At 43.5% G+C, this 21,280-nt stretch overlaps 1 protein-coding gene across 1 annotated transcript in view; it reads right to left on the bottom strand.

Annotated features, from left to right (window-relative positions):
- The window catches only part of LOC130112027 (MAM domain-containing glycosylphosphatidylinositol anchor protein 1), a 326,189-nt gene that overhangs the window by 252,207 nt on the left and 52,702 nt on the right, over nt 1–21,280 (bottom strand). The window contains exon 3 of the mRNA XM_056279334.1: nt 20,247–20,414. Within this exon, the coding sequence (XP_056135309.1) occupies nt 20,247–20,414 (168 nt within the window). The remainder of the gene's footprint in view (nt 1–20,246; nt 20,415–21,280) is intronic.

Genomic DNA, 21,280 nt, shown 5'->3' with positions numbered 1-21,280 from the left:
ATGTGTACAGAATACGCCAACGTTGTGATTTTATTCTGCTGCACATGTGCTAACTAATTGAAACACTCCAGCACTGGTGACATAAGGGTCTGTTTTAATAAGGTAGGGTGCTTCAAAGAGGCTCAAGGATATGTATTATATACACTGCTATTAAATTTTTATGGAGAGGAGAAACTTTCCCCTCTATTAGAGCAATGTTGTGACGGGAATACTGGGATACAGAAGGAAAAGAGAAGATGAAGCCTGGCAAGAATGTAAAGATGAATGAATACTGAATGTGTGTGAATATATGCATGAATGTGTTTAAGTGAGTATTGCAATTCTTACAGGATTTAATTTTGCTGACAATGGCAAACATTAACAGATAGCAAAATGCTACTCAGTATAATAACAAGTTGCTATGCTGCAATTGGCTTCATTAATACATTTGAGGTGTGTGTGAGTGGGTATGTGTATGCATGTGTGCGTGCATATGTTGCTATACTTGTAAGGTCACACCCTTATCAACCCACCTTTCTTGTAAGGATATTTTGGGTGGTCCTCATAAGGGGTTATTTTAGGGTTAGGACCTATAGGTGTAGGATAAAAGTTAAGATTAGGTTATGTTTAGGCATGTTATTCTTATGGTTAAAGGGATGCTCCCATGCAAAACAACATAAGACTATTTTAGTATGATATGCCAAACCATATCAGGTCTCTCTTCTAGGCTCCCTGAAGGAAATGCTGCACAGAATTGTTGCAAAAAAAGATTTTGGTTGAGGTGTACACCATATTGAAGCATACCTTTACCTTTTCTTTGATTTGAAGAACTACAATGAGCAGTATGGTTGATTTACCAGCAATCTCCCCCTAAAATTAAAGTGGGCATTGACTAAGAAACTCTGCATCCCTGAACTGAGAGAAACTGTTAGGTTGCTCCTACTAGCAGAGTTTGCTCATTTGAAAGTAATGACTTCAAGCAATGTTGAGGATGATATGTTGAATGAGAACATATTTCATCACATTTAAATGATGCAGATATTGATGGCTATCGTTTTGAGCCTGAATATACCACGGAAGAAATAAACGACGTGAGTCATCAGCTCTGGCTCCTGCTAGAGAAGACCGTTTATTTGTTTCTTTATTTACACATATAAAACAATAAAAAAAAAAGATACATAAATTGAAAAAGAATGCGAAGAAGAACTGCCTAAAAAACCCTCCAGGGGCTTGAAAAGTGGCAGTCACCAGGCAGCATACTACAAGAAACAATTACAGCAATGCAGTAAGCACAATTTGTATGTATCTATCAATAATTCCAGACATAGCAGAAGACGGAGACACAGTTCAGCACAGCACACAACAATGCATCCCATGTTACACAAGTACAATGAATCAGTCATAGTCAAGACACACGCAAACACACACATACACACACACACACACACACACACACCAAGAACACTCATTCATGATACATGCAAGTATACACAAACTATCATTAACAGACTAAGAACATACATTCATGTGATATGGCTTAGGGTTTTAATAAGACAAGAAAGATAAAGCCACAATGTCGCCACTTCGGGAGAATGACAACTGGTTGTGTGGAATTTGAGCCGCCATGCTAACTGAAGTGGAAATTGTTTGCTGTAATGAATGAGACCCAGTCATCATTCTTTGTTTTGTCAGTGGAGAAAGAATTGGCTGATCAGGGGCAAGTGTGCATGACTACACAGTCTGGTTTTTATCAACACTTCTGTAGGAATGTTTTCAAGACATATCTCTGATCCCCCAAACAAAGGAATAGACCTATAACACCAGGAGGAGAGCTATAAATTAGTAAATGTTGCTAACTAGGCTACTACCGTTGTTGTTAGCTTCATCCTACTAAATGCACTTTCCCAAATAGACAAGCAAAAATACAAAATTCCCTGCTATTACTGCAGTGAAGGCAAGTGGACAGTTATATGGGTAACAGCTAATGTTACTGCTGGAAACAGCAACGTCTTTCTAGAATAACTTCAGAATCAGAAACATGTTTATTGGCCATCAGCTGCCATCCACTGGCAGATGGGGCTGGTACAGTGAGCCAGGTGAGTTTGGAGTGCAGGATATCTGGGACGATGATGTTAAACGCTGAGGTGAAGTCCACAAACAGGACCTTTGCGTATGTTCTTGGGGAGTCAAGGTGTTGGAAGATGTAGTGCAATCCCATGTTGACTGCATCTTCCAATGACCGGTTTGCTTGGTAGGTAAACTGCAGGCAGTTGAGCAGGGGGCTTGTGATTTCCTTCAGGGGGGCCAACACCAGTCTCTCAAAGGATTTCATGACCACAGACATTTGGGCAATGGGCCTGTAGTCATTTAATCCTGTGATACTGGGTTTCTTGGGGACTGGGATGATAGTAGAGCTCTTGAAGCAGGAGGGGACTTCACACAGCTCCATTTGTTGGTAATGTCTTTCATTTACTTACTTAGTTTGCTGAATAGGCTGCATTGTTTTTGAGCAGCTTGCAAGCTACTAGTGCTTGTTCAACATAACTTCTCCGATGCAGACCCTGCCCCGCCCTGTGTTTGAGTGACAGCCTGCTTGAGCCCTGCCCATTTGTAGTCTCTCGTTAAACATGGAAGCTAAAGCATGCCAGTCCGGGATATCTCTAGACGGGTTTTAGGTAATGAGAACATTGTGGTCGCATTTTAATGTTAGGTAGGCAGCTTCTAGACAAAGATAGGGTATAAACAGCATTGGAGCATCCATTTTAGATCAGGGAATGAATTACTCAATGAATGAGGGGTCCCCAAAACTTTATACGTACCAACGTGTGTGTGTGTGTGTGTGTTTACTTGCATTACAACCCCCCCCCCGAAATACATCTACAAATACAGTTAGGTCTAGTGTGCGTGACTTAATTATTAACCTCGCATTGATGCAATATTAATTGCAGGTAACTATTTTTAGTCAAATATTGTTGAACTAAACGGTCATATAAAAGAAATAATATTACATTTCCAATAGCTGATATAACCATTGTGCGTTTGCTCTGTCAGTGAAACTAATGTAGAGCTATAGCTTTTGGGACAGAACATGCAAAGGAAATGAGAACAATGGCTAAACGTCATCTGTAGGACGTGTCTGTGAAAGAGTTCATTGTGTAACTATTAGATACAGAGTCTGGACTGCAGGGATTTGCACAGACAGACTTCATACCGCCTCTATTTATTTAACAGGGATTGACCTCAACGTGTTTTTGGTGTGGAGTATGAAACAGAGTGATGCCTGGCTGCACATACACAGACACCTCTCTCTCACACACACACACACACACACACACACACACACACACACACACACACACACACACACACACACACACACAGAATCCTCTCAGACTGGCACCAAAGAGCATGGTGACAGGGCAGAGTGAAGGCAGCCAGAGAAAATAGGATACACACCTCAAGGCAACCATCAGCGCACTTCATCTTACTTGAGAAGTAAAAAGTAAATATATGCTGTATTCTGTTTTTAAGGGCTGGATTCTTGGTTAATAACAGCACACTTGGTTGTGTTGTTTATTCTAGATCTGCCGACATAAAAAAAAATCGACTTGGCACACAATTAAACTAAATTCAGAGATCCTGAACATCTTGTGAAGAGTGTTCCGTAGACGGACCGTCCTCTCTGAAGATATGTGTAACACTCCAACAGTTTTATTTTCAGTGTATTCTTGATTTGAAAGACAAAGGTGACAGAAAAAAAAGTGTATCACAACTGTAACTGGACTTGGTATATATCGGTGAAGACGTTTCACCTTTCATCCAAGAGGCTTCTTCAGTTCGTGCCTTTCTGACTAGCTTGGTCTATTCAGGATATATACCAAGTCCAGTTGCACTTGATTCAACTCCTTTGGATAACCATGACCTGGATGAATGAGAACATTCACAGACAGTGTATCAAAATACACTGGAGAGGAAAAACATTTATTTCTTTGTCATCAAATGCTGAAAACTAAGTTTATTGTAGAATTTTGAAAGGTTTTCTAACAGCTCTGACCTTGTTTTTTCATGTTTTGTTGTGTTTGTTTGTTTTTGTTTTTTGCTTCTTTTTGTTGCTGTTGTTTACAAATCATGACCCATTGACTTGCACATTACTGTAAATGGCTACTGTGGGCATTTGCTAGTTATAGCTACAATCAGAGTTGTGGACTCGAGTCACATGACTTGGACTCGAGTGCGACTTGAGTCACAAATTTGATGACTTGCGACTTGACTTGCCAAAATGAAAATTACTTGAGACTTGACTTGAGACTTGACATCTATGACTTGGACTTGAGCTGAATGACTCGAGAGAATTGTTTGAGTGTTTTCTCAATGTTTATGCGGGATGCACCTCTCTTATATTTAATTTATTTTATTTTGTAATCATTCTTCATTTCCAGCGCGCACACAATTACCTACGCACACGCATCGCGTAGGGCCAATCAAACATCTAGATGGGCGGGAAAACAAAAATACTCAAATCTAATTGGAGGTACCATCATGCTACTCAAAAACTAACGTCAGCTCTACTCAACATGAGCGCGGAGAGTTTGCAATCATGGCAAGTGCAGCTGCTGCTGGAACGATTCCAAAAATAATGATTTACGGCTATAAGAACTTGGAAGTTGTTGGGAAGAAAAGGACTGCTGTTTGTAAAACATGTGCAGCGAAATTATCAGATGGGATTTCAACAACGTCAAACTTTGTGCATCATCTGAAAAGCCACAAAGAGAAGTAAGTTTGTTTGCTAGCCTACAGGTACAGTAGCGTGTGAGTGGTCAGACACACACACAGACCCAATCTGCCCATTCGGAATACGCCAGCCAGGCTATATCGCGCAAACATCGCCCCAATCTCATCTCGAAAATACAATTGAACGTACTGTTCTGTTTCAGAACACCTAACAGCGAATATTCAATTATGTTGGCCCAGTGGGCAAACGATGTCTGGGCGATGTAGCAGTCACCGGAATGAATTAGCATACCCCCTGTTGCCTCCTGATAATTAGCTAATCAAACACTGTTTCAGTGCATGGTTTCACGTATCATACTATAATATAATATGATATAGTTTTAAATATGCGTAATATAATGCGGTTCTCGAGAAAATCAGCCCATTCCGAACGGGCACTGAACTAGCGGCATTCAATCGTGATTATGTTTACACTGTTTTTAATTGAGCATTTAGACTTGATGCTCCGAATTATGTGCTACCGACGACTCCTGCCGAGGGACTACAGATGCAAATTAGCTTATAGCTAATTCTGGTGCAATATATTTATTGTGCATTGTCCCTGTCAAATAAATAAAAAATATTAAAGTATCTCCATAATTCAAATTAATCTAGTTATATTCTGTCTTTGGAAAGATTTTTCTCTATTGAATTATAAACATGTATAAATACATTTACTTGTTTCATGAAACCAAAATTAATACCTATAATTTCCTGTATTACAACACCTTTTGTATGGCACAATGGCAATTGAAATAATGCTCAGAGCATGACACACAGTGCACTGCACCCAATATGAAACATAGCCTACTAAGCATAGGCTTAGATTAGAGCCATGGGGTAGTAAGTTATTTCACAAAGCTGGCTAACTAGGCAAGCCTCACTTCTGCGCAGAGTGAACCCCGGAACAGCTATTTTTACTTCAATCCATGTTTCAGATCTGAAGGGTTTCCAGGGTTTACTTTGCGCAGATGTCAGGCATACTCAGTTAGCCAGCTTTGTGAAATACTCCCTTGTGTCTAGTCCAGTGGTTCTAAAACCTCCATGGCTGTGACCAAAAATGCACCCCTATATATTTTAATGTACGCTTATTAAGTACACATCATCACGTACATCGGTACTTAATAAGCGTACACAAGTAGGGTGCGCCTTTCGTCACACACAGCCCATGTATTTATAGAATTACACCAACAGCATCCCTGATTCCACTAATCTAGGGAGTCAAATAATTAAAGGTAGGGAAGGCGATTTTTTTCAGAAGCACTTTCTGTTATATTTTTTGCAATTCTCTTTACATCCCGACAGCAATCAATAAATAAAATGCTCTGACACTAAATTAAAAAAATAAAAAGAGTAATCTGTGGAAGTCGCAGGACCGTTATAAACCCATCCAATCATTTTAAGGTGTCCGGTTAAAATGATTGGATGGCCTACCTGCCTGTCAACCTATCTCTAGCAGTAGGCTAGTCAGGCAGTGCGTGTTTGCGTGTTTTGGAGGAGTGGCTTTGGAGGGAGGTGATAAAGTCCTAGCCAACTTGATATTTTGCAAGTGCAATGAATTGTAGGTCGAACTAGACAAGCAGAGAGAGTGTTTGTTTATTGTGTATTGGAATGATCAATATGTTTTGTATTGTTATTAAGAGTTGTGCGCTCATTTGTGATTTAGAGTGTGCCTTTTATTATTTCTTAAATGTAAAACAAAATCCAACTGTTGTCCAAATTTGAACACAATAAAATAACAATTATTTCTAACATTATCTGTGGTTTATTTATGTACTATTGTAATGAAACAATTTAATATTACCTGAATTTAAAAAAAATGTGTTAAATTGGTATAAAACACTCTACATTTGAGACTTGATGACTTAACACCTGAAATTAGGGACTTGTGACTTGACTTGACCTGAGCTCGGTGACTTGGGATTTGACTTGAGACTTGCCCTTCATGACTTGGGACTTGACTTGAGACTCGAAGGTTAAGACTTGAGACTTACTTATGACTTGCATAACAGTGACTTGGTCACAACTCTGGCTACAATAAATATTTAAGGAAATCTATCCTGATAAAAAATTATACCCTTAAAAGCTCTACAATGGAAGGAAAATAATAGGATCTGTTGATGATGCAGAACAGGGTTGGTTTGAAAGTATCTCCAGCCCTTATCCATATCCACCATTCATTTTGTGTGCAATAGAAACAGTGAAAGTCCCTCATGCATGCCCTATGATGAAACCAGAACATAGTCGCAGATTAAGCGTTTGCTATAAACCCTCCCTCCCCCCATGCACTGACAGCAAAGAGCTGTTTTACACTATTTCAGATGAATAGAAATTTAGTCTTGAAATAGAACATGTTTAATTTATGGTTTGTGGGGTGCCAAATCGCACAGCTCTGCTTAAATGATATACTAGATCACTGCATGGTACCATGTCTTTTAAGTGAAATGGAGAGTTATTTCTATTTGTTTGGAGAGTTGAAAGGCTGAGAGGGAGGCAGACTAGAGGACACAGTCGAGAAATTGTCCAGAGGGATTCCAGTCTTAGTCTGAAGGAGACTTCTATGTGGCGCTATGGCAGCCGGCATAGCTGCTTGACAACGCCCCACCACAAAGCATTTCTACTGTTTTGTCATTCCCACTGTGCAGTGCGGAGCAAGTGGAATCATGTGACGGTAAACCAAGGATCACTTTCAACACAGCTGTTTATCCTGCAAAGGCACAAGGAGCGCTCCTCTCTAAGAGCCTTGCACGAGAACAAAAGTCATTTCACTGAGAAGAGAGTGATAGGGAGAACAAGGGAGGGAGAGGAATAAAGAACAGCAGATGAATGGATGAAGAAAGAAGAAGAAGAAGAGTACAAAGGGAAGACTGTGTAAAAACCAGAGAGCAGAAACGGCAATGGAATCACACAGAAATGTGCAGAAGGAGAAATGCTGGGAAACCACAACCAAGGACCACAGGGAAACACAACGAGAAAAGACAATCGGCCCTTTTCATTCTGCTTTCCTTCTATCAATGATGGGGAGAATGAAATGAACAGAAAGCTGGAGAGAGGAAAAAGTTGCATAGAAAGAGGGTGGTGAGCCAAGGGAGGAAAGTGTGGGATGCTTTTCACCACCCTGACTTACTCAGAGAGCAATTCAAGTCCGGTGATTCACAACACAGTATCAGCACTTCTGCCATCCACCTGCAACCCCCCTCTCTTTCCATCTTCTCTTCATCCCTCTCTCTCAACCTCTCTTACTCTTTTCTTCATCTCATTGTCTTTCTCACCCGCTACAACAGGTTGTGCTTTGCTTTGTTGGTATGCATTCATTCATGTATCCATATTAGTGTCCAGCTCGCCCGCATGTTTGTTTGGGTGTCTTTCATTTCCAGTCAATACCGCAGCCCATTATTCTTGCTCCTGGCATGTTTTGTATCGCACTTTTCAGCACAGAATCCATGTTGTGACAGAAAATCTTGGCTAACAGGGACGCACTTAATACTGAGCAGAGTGCTGTACAATTGTGGGACAAGTGTGTGGTGTGTGACAATGTGTGAATTTGTGTCTCTCTGTTCCACTTTCAAAATCACCAATTCTGAATTACACAGCTATAGACACTAGAGCCCTGCACAGGCCCAAAACTCCAGCTCCAGCCCTAGCCCGGCTCCAGCCCAACAAAGTCTGCAATTTTTCAGCCCGAGCCCGACCTGAGACTGACACCAATATCACTTTAAGCTGTCTCTGATGCATGCTCTCTCTGACACACACACACACACACACACACACACACACACACACACACACACACACACACACACACACACACGGCATGGTCAACTGTCACATTCAATGCACACGTACATGCATATGTATAATATTTAAAATACATATTTATAATATAATAATAACAATAATAATCATTACAGTTATATAGCGCTTTTCTAGGCACCCAAAGTGCTTCAATATAATCAATATAACAATATTTCATACAGTGGCTTTTGTGCTCTGCAAGTATATGGGAAGTTAAATGAGCCTGAGTCCAACCCAAGCCCGATCTTTAATGGCCCGAGCCCGGCCCGAATCACCTCAGCATGTCGGGATCTAACAGGATCCGACGGGCTTGCAGAGCTCTAATAAACACAAACTAGATGCACCCCCAAGGCCGTAAAAAGACCAGCACATTTTTTTTTCTGGAGGTACAGACATTGATAGTACCACTTAACCCATTATACAATGCCATCAAAATTAATTTGACAACAATATACTGAGGTAAATATTCCATCCACAGCAGCGTTACAATTTACTGCTAAAATAACTTACAAACCCTAACCAAACACAGCTTTAGTTTGGCTGATGGACAACATGAGTAATAGAGCATTTTTTTCTGTTATTGGGCTCTGGCCAAATCCAACTTCAGAGAGTGTGTAGAGTGTCCCCATCCCCAAGAGGAACTGTTTGGAAAATCATACAGTACCACAGCAGGATATGTGGGTATGAGTGGTGGGCATACGAGAGGAGTTGAACACTAAATAAGTGGGTTAGTAATTTTTGAAAGAGTTGAAACAGTAGTTATTCAACTAGTCTGACAGAAGAACAACAAGCAACACCATTATCATCATTATCATCATCATCATCAAAATCATCAGTAGCAGCAGTAGCATTATTATTTCTATCTTCATCATCATCATACTCATCATCATCATCACCGGCATCATTATCATCACCAGCATCATTTTCATCATTGTCATCATCACCATCATCTTCATCATCATCGTCATTCCACTCCTCCCACATGTCCACTTACCTTCTTGTGTCCTGAGGATGCCAATGAGTCCATAGAAAGGGCCTGCCTGACTACAGCTAAACAAAGCCATAGAAAATTTGGCAAACCTCAGCAGGAATTCTATGGGTAGTTCATATATCAGCTGATCTAAGAAAATTAACATGATTTGCCGGGTTTCTGAACCAAGTCCATCCCATTAGTAGAGGTTGCTCAAAGTTAAACCCCGCCTGCTCACTGTCCCACTGTCTCACTGGTCAGAGTGCCAAACGCCAACGGTCAGCTGGCTCACAGGCCTGAGTGGGTGTATGTCGGTGTAAAGGATGGTGGGAGTCTTGTGAATGGGAATTTGGAGTGAAAATGGCCAACATAGTGTTACCTGTCTAATAAATATGACAGCCGAATAATGGAAGGGCTTGCATGAGATTGTGAATTTTGGTATCTGGGATTTGGAGAGGAGGTGGAGAGGGGAAAGAAAGGAAAGATTATTGAATCTGACTCTGTGAATCCAACATCTTTCTTTCTATCTGTTTTTGATCCCTTACCCCTTTACCCTGTGACTATTTGGAAATGCATATTCATGGCACAATGAGTGATTTCATCCTAGGTCGCAGTTCATGCTTACATGCATCATTTTGTCTGTCTAGTCAGGACATGTGGTAAAGTGGTCCTATGATTAATTAGCTAATAGGGTGAACATGAATACGATCACTTTACATCATTAGGCAGAGGATAAAAAGTTAAAAGGAATGTGGAAACAAGAAAATAAGGAAGATAAGGTAGAAGGGATCGAGAGAGCAGGGGGAGGATGAATGACAAGAAGAAATCAGTGAAAAAGAGACAGAGGGGGGCTGCAGAAATATGTGCAGAGTGTTGAGAGACACTCGGGAAACCTTTGTTGAGTATTTCTGGAAGATGTTGCTAATATTTAAAGGAGAATATTGAAAGTGTGTCTTTGTTCCAATCCTGGAGTTCATCTCTTATTTCTCAGGGCTTTGGAGTTTCCATCTATCGTTCATTCTCTACCTTCCACTGTGTGACCCGGCTCTCCCCTGCCACCACCCCCCCTCTCTCACACACACACACACATACACACTTTGATGTGAGTATTGCATGTTTATGTGTGCATATATATATATATATATATATATATATATATATATATATAAAATCCAGTGATTCCACTAAATTCTTTGAGACAGTACAAGCCTGTTTCAAGCCATAAGCAATCATCAGCTGTCAATAAAGTTACATGGGAAAGAAGAACATATAATTTACTGCCTCGCCATGCACATCACGTGCACAACGTCCAATGGGGAAGGGAGAGGTGCCTACATTCAAAAACTCAAAAACATGTGATCACCAACGGTCCAGTGGGAGAGAGGTATATACACACACACACACATAGGTGTAACGATCACGGATGCATAGACTCACTAGCCGGTTGGTTAACGGGTCGGACCCTTCGGTTGACTGGTAAGCGCAGTCGCCCGCACCGGGTTCGCGTCCTGGACTGTGTGTGTGCATATGAAAATGTGAATTTTAGGTGTCTATTATTTTCTGTGCTTTAGACACTTTGCGTGTCTTGTTATGGAAGTTTTTATTGGACTTTATTATTTGTAACCCACAGAAGACAATCCACAAATATGTACCATGATTCACAAACATTTTCGTAATTTATGAATCCATTTTTATAGGTGGAACAGGTTTTGCACATTTGTGGATCGCTTCCTGTGAGTTTGTGGGTCATGTGACATTTGCCACTTCCTTCCTATTTATATGTGGATTTTTGTCCCATTGTACTGCGCGGATCTGTATAAAATCCACAAAGTTAGATTTTGTACAGATGCATTTTACACAAATGAAAGTTATTAGCTACACAAGCAGGTGGTGACATTTCCCCACATGAGCTGACGGAACTACCGTCTGTACTGCTAGAAGACTAAAACAAGAGTCCACGTAGCATCCGCATAGATCCCATGGATTTATCCGCATGCAGTACACAACAAGCAGAAGGACAGCAGCCTGGCTTCAACCAGGAGGTGAAAGACAAAGTGGAGCATCTTTATTTAACCCAACGGTCGTGATTCAGGATCGGGTTCATCATATTGTCATCTCCAGGTGAGTGTGCTGTGCAGTGCTTGCTTAGTTAGTGCCGTTACCTACAGTTTGGTAACTTAATGTTAGTTGTAGTAACTGTTAGTTGTGTACAGGTTGCAGAGCTGTGTAAGGCTAGAACATTAAGCATAAGGCTTGGATATGATATAAGACATGTAACGTTATGTTGTGGTGATACACAATTGAGGGTAGATTCAGCAGGGGCTGCTGCTCCTTTAAGGCAGACATTAAGCGTGCTGACGTAGGCACTGCTAAGAATTTCCGGGGGAGCCATGTTTGCAGCAGCCGAAAAAAAAAATGTTTGGAGCAGCCTAGCGGTTAGCTGGTTGCCACGAGAGATTGTGCTGTATCTGTGTCGTTTTGTGTGGTGAGTAAACGGAATTGAGTCGACTCGATCTCTCCGTCTCCTCATTCCTGCACTCCCACATTGACAACGAACATGTCGACCCAAAGCGATGACGACACCGCTCCGGCTCCGAGTGATGCTAACGGTACGGCTCATGTTAGCGCTAGCATCTAGGCAGCAACGGTGAAGTTGCCCGAGTTTTGGCAGCACAGGTCCCCGGCCATGGTTTCAGCACATTGAAGCCCAGTTCGAGCTGGGAGGAATAACACGGGACGTTACGAGGTATTTCCATGTGGTGGCGGCGTTGGATGCCCAGACGACGGCCTGAGCTATGGGGCTACTGGAAGCCCCCTCGGCTGGGGGGAAATACGGCGCACTCAAGGCATTCCTTTTGCAAGCTCTTCGAGCTGTCGGAGACCGAGAAGGCGGATCACCTGTTGTCACTCAACGGACTCGGCGATAGCAAACCTTCTGAGCTGCTGGAGAAGATGTTGGCCGTTTTGGGCTCGGCGGACCCCTCCTTCATTTTCACCCATTTTTTTTCTACGGCAGCTGCCAGCGCCTGTGCGCACAGCACTACCCACCTCCCCCCTTTCCTCCACCAAAGACTACCGCGCTCTGGGTGCGGAAGCGGACAGGATTTTTCTCGCCAACCGGCAGCAGTTCGTTCATGCGATGCTCCCCACCCAGACCTCGCCACCGCCTCTGGAGGACGCAGCGGGCACTGCGGCTGCGGTGGCTGTCCGCTGCCAGCGTGACAGCAGGCTGTGATATTACCACAACAGGTTTGGGGCCAGGGCCAAGCAGTGTCACCCGCCATGCAGCTTCAGTGTCCAGGGAAATGCCAGGGCTGGCGCTCAATAGCAGCTATGAGCGCCGGTGAGAACAGCAGGCTGTTGTTTATCAAGGATGCCTTATCTGGCTGGCGGCTGCTGGTCAATTCGGGCGCTCAGCGTAGCATCCTGCGTGCATCGGCCGCGGACACCATGGCCGGCGGACAAGGCCCCCCGATGGATGCTGCGAACGGCACACCCATACGTACCTACGGCACCAGGTATGTGGAGGTGTGTTTCAGCGGGCAGCGTTTCGGCCAGGACTTCGTTATGGCCACGGTGTCGGTTCCCCTCCTGGGCGCGGACTTCCTGTGCGCCTTCAGGCTGCTGGTGGATGTTACAAACTGTCGCTTGATCGATGATGTCTCTTTCACTACATACCCATGCACACTGGGAGGTGCAGGGACGCTCGGCCTGTCAAACATGCTCGCCGCCAGATATATGTATCAACGACTGGTCGCAGTGCCACCGACAGACCCCCGGTCTACGCACATGCTCGGCGCCTCAATTCTGCTAAGCTCGCGATCGCCAGAGAGGAGTTTGCCACCATGGAACGCCTCGGCATTGTGCGCCGCTCGGACAGCCCGTGGGCCTCCCCCCCTGCACATGGTTTCTAAGGCTGATGGCGGTTGGTGCCCCTGCTGCAATTATTCACCTGAAAAACGCCACAACCCCTGACCAGTACCCCGTCCCACACATACAGGACTTCTCCGCCCACCTGGCGGGGACCACCATCTTTTCCAAAGTAGATTTGGTGCGGGGCTACCACCAGGTACTGGTCCATCCTCGGGATGTGCCCTAGACAGCGGTCATCATATCATTTGGATTCTTCGAGTTCCTGCGGATGCCCTTCGGTCTCAAGGGGGCAGCGCAGATGTTCCAGCGGCTGATGGACTCTGTGCTACGGGATATGCCATTCTTGTTTGTTTGCTTGGATGACATTCTCGTGGCCAGCGCATCCGTGGAGGAGCACCTGACGCAGCTCCGGCAGTTGTTCGAGCGGCTCAGTGCGCATGGACTCACAGTCAACCCAGCCAAGTGCCAGTTTGGCCTGTCGTCCATCGATTTCCTTGGCCACCGCATCTGCCTGCAAGGAGCCATTCCGCTTCCTGCCAAAGTCGACGTGGTCACCAGTTTTCCACACCCCCGCACTGTGAAGTCCCTGCAGGAGTTCTTGGGCATGGTGAACTGTTATAACAGGTTCATTCCCCGCGCAGCTCACCACATGTGGCCCTTGTACGAGGTCCTGCGGGGCAAGGAAGCCAAGGGAGAGGTAGACTGGTCCCCGGGGACGGATGAAGCTTTCGACAACGCCAAGGCTGCGCTGGCCAATGCCGCTTTGCTGGCGCACCCGTCCCCCACTGCCCCGATTGCCCTCATGACCGACGCCTCTGACTATGCAGTCGGGGCGGTGTGCGAGCAGTGGGTGGGCGGCGCCTGGTAGCCCCTTGCCTTCTTTAGCAAACAGCTTAAGGACAACGAGCGGAAGTACAAAATCTTCGACCGGGAGCCCCTGGGTCTCTTCCTCGCCTCCCGACACTTCAGGTTCCTGTTGGAAGGCCGCCGTTTCACTGCCTTCATCGACCACAAGCCACTGACTTTTGCCATGGCCAAGACCTCCGAGCCGTGGTCCGGGCACCAACAGCGTAAGCTCTCTGCCATCTCGGGGTTTAAACGGACATCCGGCATGTGGCTGGCAAGGACAACTTGGTCCCTGACTGCCTTTCCCGGGCGGTGGCAGGGTCCGTTCACTTGGGACTCGATTACGCTGCCATGGCTGCAGACCAAGCCGCTCACGCGGACATCCAGTCCTATCGGACGGCCACTACGGGGCTGCAGTTGGAGGATGTGGTGTTTGACAGTGCCAACGCCACGCTCATCTGCGTCATTTCCACTGGCCAGCCCTGCCCCATGGTGTCCACCGGCTAGCGGCGCCATGTTTTTGATGTTATCCATGGCCTTCTCACCACAATGTATTTATTTCACAATAATTGGTAATTCACACTACAACTGGGATAACCAATCAATTAAATACCCTACATTTCCCACTTTGTGTTGATCAGTAAATGTTCTGGTTCCATAGTGATGGAATCGGAAGTAGGACAGTTGGCCTGATCAATGCAAAATGATCATTGTCCTAGTGACAGTCATTTAAAGGTTAAATGCTTTGTAAGCCATGATGTCACTGGTGTGTTTCTGCTACATGATTATGGGAATGATGTGGCTTGTGGATTTCCTCCCAGATATCACTAACCCTTTCATCCCTTTCTTTCTTCATCCCCATCTTCTGAGCAGCACATTGGCCTCGTAGCTCCTGTCCCAGCTGTTACCATCACTGGACTCCAAACCTCCATCAACACTGCATTCTACTGCAGCTGTCTGTTTGGACTCTTCTCTCATTTTCATCTTCATCTAAACTTTTCTGTAAAAGTATATGTTTTACTTTTGAATAGTTTAGCTCCGTGTACATGTTGTAATTTATCATTAATTACTACTTAAGTTGTACAGTTTACATTTATTGATGTTTAAAATACATTATACCTTCCTGTCACAGTTGTTAAAGAAAGCTTCGCTACTATACATTTCAAACATGAAATGAAATGTATAGTGGTTATGTATTCTATAAAGCCCACTCAGGAATACTGCATTTCAATAACTTATACTTTGATATAAAATGATTAAAGCGTTCTTAAAACTAAAGAACTTTTTGTTCACTTTGGTATTAACATATAATGCACTTGTAATGGATACATAAATTGTGATTCAGAAACTAGCCTACTGCATATTGAATTATTTTTTATAAGTGCAAATAAATACTACTTAAAATTAACTGTAAGTTTGTTGTCTACTGGATGCGGATCTATGCGGATGCTATGTAGACTCTTGTTTTAGGCTTCCAGTACAGACGGTAGTTCCGTCAGCTCATGTGAGAGACCACCTGCTGGTGTAGCTAATAACTGCACCTCACATTTGTGGATTTATACAGATCTGCGCGGTACAATGGGACAAAAATCCACAAATAAATAGGAGGGAAGTCACAAATGTCACATGACCCACAAACTCAAAGCAAGCAATCCACAAATGTGTAAAACCCGTTCCACATGTAAAAATGGATCCACAAATGTGAAAATGTTTGTGGATCATGGTACATATTTGTGAATTGTCTTCTGTGGGTTACAAATAATAAAGTCCAATAAAAAACTTCCAGTAACAGTTTCTATGAAGCTTGCATCTATAATGCCCTATAAGCATCTGTAACGTCCTATAAGTATCTATTGCATCTATAACGCCCATACTTTCCTATAATGTGTATTACAATGACTAATGGCTATGGCTGAAGACTGAAATAGCACTGAAGTCTCATTATGCATCTCCGCAAAACTTCAGCAAAACAAGTTGGCTATGATGCATTATGACATTTGACAGATAAACAGGCTAATGATGACATATTTATAATGCATAAATTATTTCAAATTGACATAATGTATCATAAAGGTGGTTGTGAGGTGTTGTGAGGGCATATACATGGTTATAATGAATCTTACAATGACTTATAGCTACACTTACAGGGCGTTAAAGTGCTACCACTTCCATATATTTTATATCCAAAACAATTGTACATGTGTACACATGAGTGCTAACATTGAGCATCTAGCTGTGGGTGTGTGTATGTGCAGACATGCATCTATGTAGGTGAGTATGCATGTCTGTGGGTGTCCGAGTATTTGTGTGTGTGTGTGTGTGTGTCTGTGTGAAAAATGTTTGATTCCATATGACCTATGAAAGCAGAGATGAAGCCACATGCATGGCAGATGAACTGAGCAAGGTATGGGCTTAAGTTGATGAGCTACACAGCTGGGAGGAGAGGGAAGCAGTCTGACTCACATCATACAGCACACACACACACACACACACACACAAAAGAGTGGGGAACAAAGGTGGGGAATGAAGAGGTAGGAGAAAGGAATGAAGAAGAGAACAAAAACAAATGAAGGACAGAATAGGAAGGAAAAGTGATAGATCTAGAGACAGTGTAGAGTAATTGACTTCTGCTTATTAGAGCAAAAATTAGAGGGAATGAGAGAGAGAGAGAGAGAGAGAGAGAGAGAGAGAGAGAGAGAGAGAGAGAGAGAGAGAGAGAGAGAGAGAGAGAGAGAGAGAGAGAGAGAGAGATGAGAGTGAGAGAGAGAACTAACGAGGTATAACTAATATTTGGACTAATATTTGGCAAAAGAAATGATTAAAGATTGTTGGAGACAGGGGGAGCAAGAGATGGACAGAAAGAGTGTGAAAGTGGAAAAAAAGAACTTAAGCTCTGCTTGGTACAAGATGCAGGTCACAACATGTTCTGCCCTCTGGTCCAATAAACTGGTCTTGTGATGCATCTAAATTGAAAATGAGAGCATCTGCCTTCTTGGGCAAGGCACCTCTCTCTCGCTCTCTTACTGGTCTTGTGGATGCATCTAAATTTGAAAATGAGAGCATCTGCCTTCTTGAGTCTCTCTCTCTCTCTCTCTCTCTCTCTCTCTCTCTCTCTCTCTCTCTCTCTCTCTCTCTCTCTCTCTCTCTCTGGAAATGCCAAATAACTCTTTAATTAGTAAAATCTGTTCTACCCAGGACATTCAAACTATTGTCTGTCCTACCCATGCCCCCCCCTTCACAATCAACAATCACAAACAGCATTCACTGATTTCAGTATTTTTTTTAAATCTTGCATCGCTCATGTCCTTGCAACCACCCATTGTTCCCTCCATTTTCATCCCTCTCAATGCTTTGCTAGTTGCTCTCTCTCTCTCCAATGGCTATGTGTGTAATGCTCTTGCCTGCCTTAAAGTTGAACTGTGTGGTGGAGTGTGCCTGTGCACTGCTAGGGGTCTTACACATTATTGTGTGGGTGGGGTTGTTTGCACGAGCGGGGGAGTAATTGAACAAGCGTTTGGCCGTCAGAGCTGGTTAAATTCAAGGAGCTCCTGTCAGAACTAACTCACAGCCTGCTTACTGCCCTACCCTGACCATTGCCAGTTACCCAGCAGCCTGTCAAACCAGTGCCTGCAGAGAAGCAGCAGAAGCGAAGGGTTGGGTGGGGGCACCTGTTTAGTTTCAAATTCCAGGAGGAGAAGCACAGCGTACATTTGTGGGTTTTTTGTTGTGTATGTGCTTGTGCGTCTGGATGTGCATGCATGCATGTATGTGAGTGTGTGGGATGAATTTGGTGACAGTGATTTGACACTTTGGGTTGGTGGGGGGAGCAGACCATAGTGGCATGCAATATATAAAACCAGGACAGATGAGTGGAGGGATAAATTCATGTTTTACTTTAATTAGGTACTGGTTATTTAGGGTCGTTGGGTTTGAGTGATGACAATCTTTCTCTAAAAATAATTGCATGCATGCATGAATCAATGAATGACTGAACAACTGAATAAATGAACTATGATCTGAATGACTGAATGAATGAAAAGATGGAAGAAGTCAGCAAGCTGTGAATATAAGACATAGAGTGGCGTTGTGGTGGTTTTTGGTGTGTAGGTCTAATGGGGCCCCCAGTGAACCAGCCTGTCCTGTATGACCTGGCCCCTGGCTCAGAGGGACAGTGGACGGTGACACAGACAGCAGCACGGGGCCCCTATAACACAACACTCTGCTTCTCAACCTCCACATGTAGTGCAAACTGGAACCACCCACAGGGTCTTATTTTATAATTTGCAGTGTCAGGGCTGCTTATAAAAATAAGAACAAAGAGACTTGTTTACCTTGCTGTCAAGAACTGCTCAGTGGAGTAGAATTAACAGCTTGTAATAGATTTAAAGAGGGCCAGGTGGCATTGCTATGAAGTTCTCAAAACCTAGGTACCTAGTGGGCCTAGTATGTGCATAAATACCCTTTTCTTTCTTTCTTTCTTTTTTTACCTGTTTTCTTGGGAGAAGGGTCAACAGAGTTAGGTTAGTGCTAGGTTGACAGCTACATGAGAGCATTTGCCAAATATTCCACCCGAATGGAAATTTGGTTCGGGTTGCTGCTGAAATAGTTACCAAAACATGTCTGACAGCCTTACTAATCAAGTTTTGTTGATTGTTAGCCTTTCAGCATTAGAATATGTGCTTATGCTTTCATTTGAAAACAGCGACAACCTTGAAGGTACTTTCTGAAATAAATGGCACTGTATGCATTAAGCTGATACAGTATCCTGTGTCCTCTCTCCGGCTGAATGCAAGCTGTCTACTGCACGTTTCACCATGGCAGCAGTAAAAACTATTAACCGATTTCACAATTACACTGCCAGACCTTGAGAATGTTGACCATCTCTCTATGGACAGTGTTTTTGTCCACATATTTGTAACTGCCCTCTTTGGTGACACTTTTCCTTTTTTAAATTTACAACATTAACCTTTGTCTTGATGCTGCTGTCTTAATTAGGTCTACCTAAGATTCTAATCCCAATTAGAAAAAAAACACCCATACAAGATTGGGAAAAACAATACAATATCTCACAAATATGGTGTCCTCTGTATCATCATTAGAGTACAGAAAAGTCCCCAAAATTGTTATGTGTCCACATAGTAAAACGTTTCATTTATCAATATTCCATGATTTAATATTGTTGTCTCTCTCTTTAAAGCAATGTGTTTACTTACAAGAGAAACAAAGATGGTACTGTATGGATAAATTTGTTATTTAAGTACCAGGTTTGGCAGCCAGATTCTAATCAGGTAGATAAACTGAATAAAAATCAGCCTTCTTGTAACTGACATCATCAATAAGATGAGATGAGATGTAGGTACTAGCAAACAGACGTTTGCAGTATGGATTGTTTGGGCGACTTGTCGGGTTTGTTCGGGTGGAGGTGGTGTGGGGTGGTTGAGAAACAGTGGGCTAGGGAGCCCGTACCACCTGACTAACTCTTATTAAAATAACTCTCGATATATTGTGCCGACTTCACTGTAGCCCAGGAGTATCTGGCTGGACATGATTAAGCATTTCAATACAACCCTCAATGGCAGAGTCGAAACACTTTTGAATCACATCCTGAACCAAGTGATACTGTGGAATCATCTAACCCGAGTTAAAATTTAGACTTCAGGCTCAGATGTGAGAACTTTAATTTACTGAGTTTTCATTTAAATCAAGCTTACTTCCGTTTGCTTTTTGAATCAATGCATCATTAACATTATCATGATCATCATTTTAGTTTACTGCATCCCTTGTTTCCCATTTCCCTCCACTGTTCTCACCCATCCAACGTCATATCAAGTCAGATACTCCTGGAGGCCATTCCCACACTGAAATGTCATTCTTCCGCCAATCTATCATTTCTCCTTCCTTCTCATCACTCTGTCAGTGGGAATGGTTGTCGTGATAGTCAGCTGTGATCTACAAGCGGCAGGAGTTTTTTTTTTTTTTTTAAATCTCTCTTTCCCGGCTCACTTACATGCACATCTACACGGATGGACTTGATGCAGCCACCCCCCACCCCGTTGTCAGCCTTGCAGTAGTAGCGACCCCCCTGCACCCTCTGGATGCCCTCGATGCGAAGCGTCTCATTGTAGATGGACGTTTCTTGGAACTTGTCTGATGCACTGCCTGCTGTCTTGGTCCAGCGGACCTAAAAAGAGCAATGAAGAGGGGCAGAGATGGAGAGCTGAGTGTGAGACAGGTGCCATGACAACCAGGCCAACTTTGTAACACAACCAGTACAACAGGGTTAAAGATGACACAGAGACATAGATTGACACTTTGACTTTCAACCTTAAAGTTTACTGTAAAAGCAATAAATACTCAAGGTGACTCAAAATTAAGGAGAAGCAACCACGGTTTTCAACATCCATATGAGTAGTCTCTGAAATGCCACAAAAATTGGGCAGAAAAGTGCATGCAGTGACTTGAAATGTGAATCACCATCTTTATGTGGCATTGAGTGGCATTCTCTACAATATGTAGCATCCATCCATCCATTATCCAAATCGCTTATCCTTACTCAGGGTCGTGGGGATGCTGGAGCCTATCCACCAGTCATTGGGCGGCAGGCAGGGAGACACCTGGACAGGCTGCCAGGCCATCACAGCCCCCCACCCCACCCTACACACACACACACATTCACACCTAGGGACAATTTAGTATGGCTGATTCACCTGACCTACATGTCTTTGGACTGTGGGAGGAAACCGGAGCACCCGGAGGAAACCCACGCAGACACGGGGAGGACATGCAAACTCCACACAGAGGATGACCCGGGATGACTCCCAAGGTTGGACTACCCTGGGGTCGAACCCAGGACCTTCTTGCTGTGAGGTGACCGCACTAACCACTGTGCCACCATGCTGCATTATGTGTGCGCACCGTATGTAGCATTGTTATTCAAATTTTCTTTTACAATCGTAGCCTATATCCATACAGCCCACGGAAAGGAGCAGCAGTTTCACTGAAGGTTACCACTGTCCATCAGTGATGTCTCTGCAGACACTTTTCTGC

Source organism: Lampris incognitus, chromosome 4 (genome assembly GCF_029633865.1).
Source record: "Lampris incognitus isolate fLamInc1 chromosome 4, fLamInc1.hap2, whole genome shotgun sequence".
NCBI classification, from domain to species: domain Eukaryota; kingdom Metazoa; phylum Chordata; class Actinopteri; order Lampriformes; family Lampridae; genus Lampris; species Lampris incognitus.
Note: the sequence above shows the minus strand (reverse complement) of the source record. Positions and strands in the feature narration are given on the sequence as shown.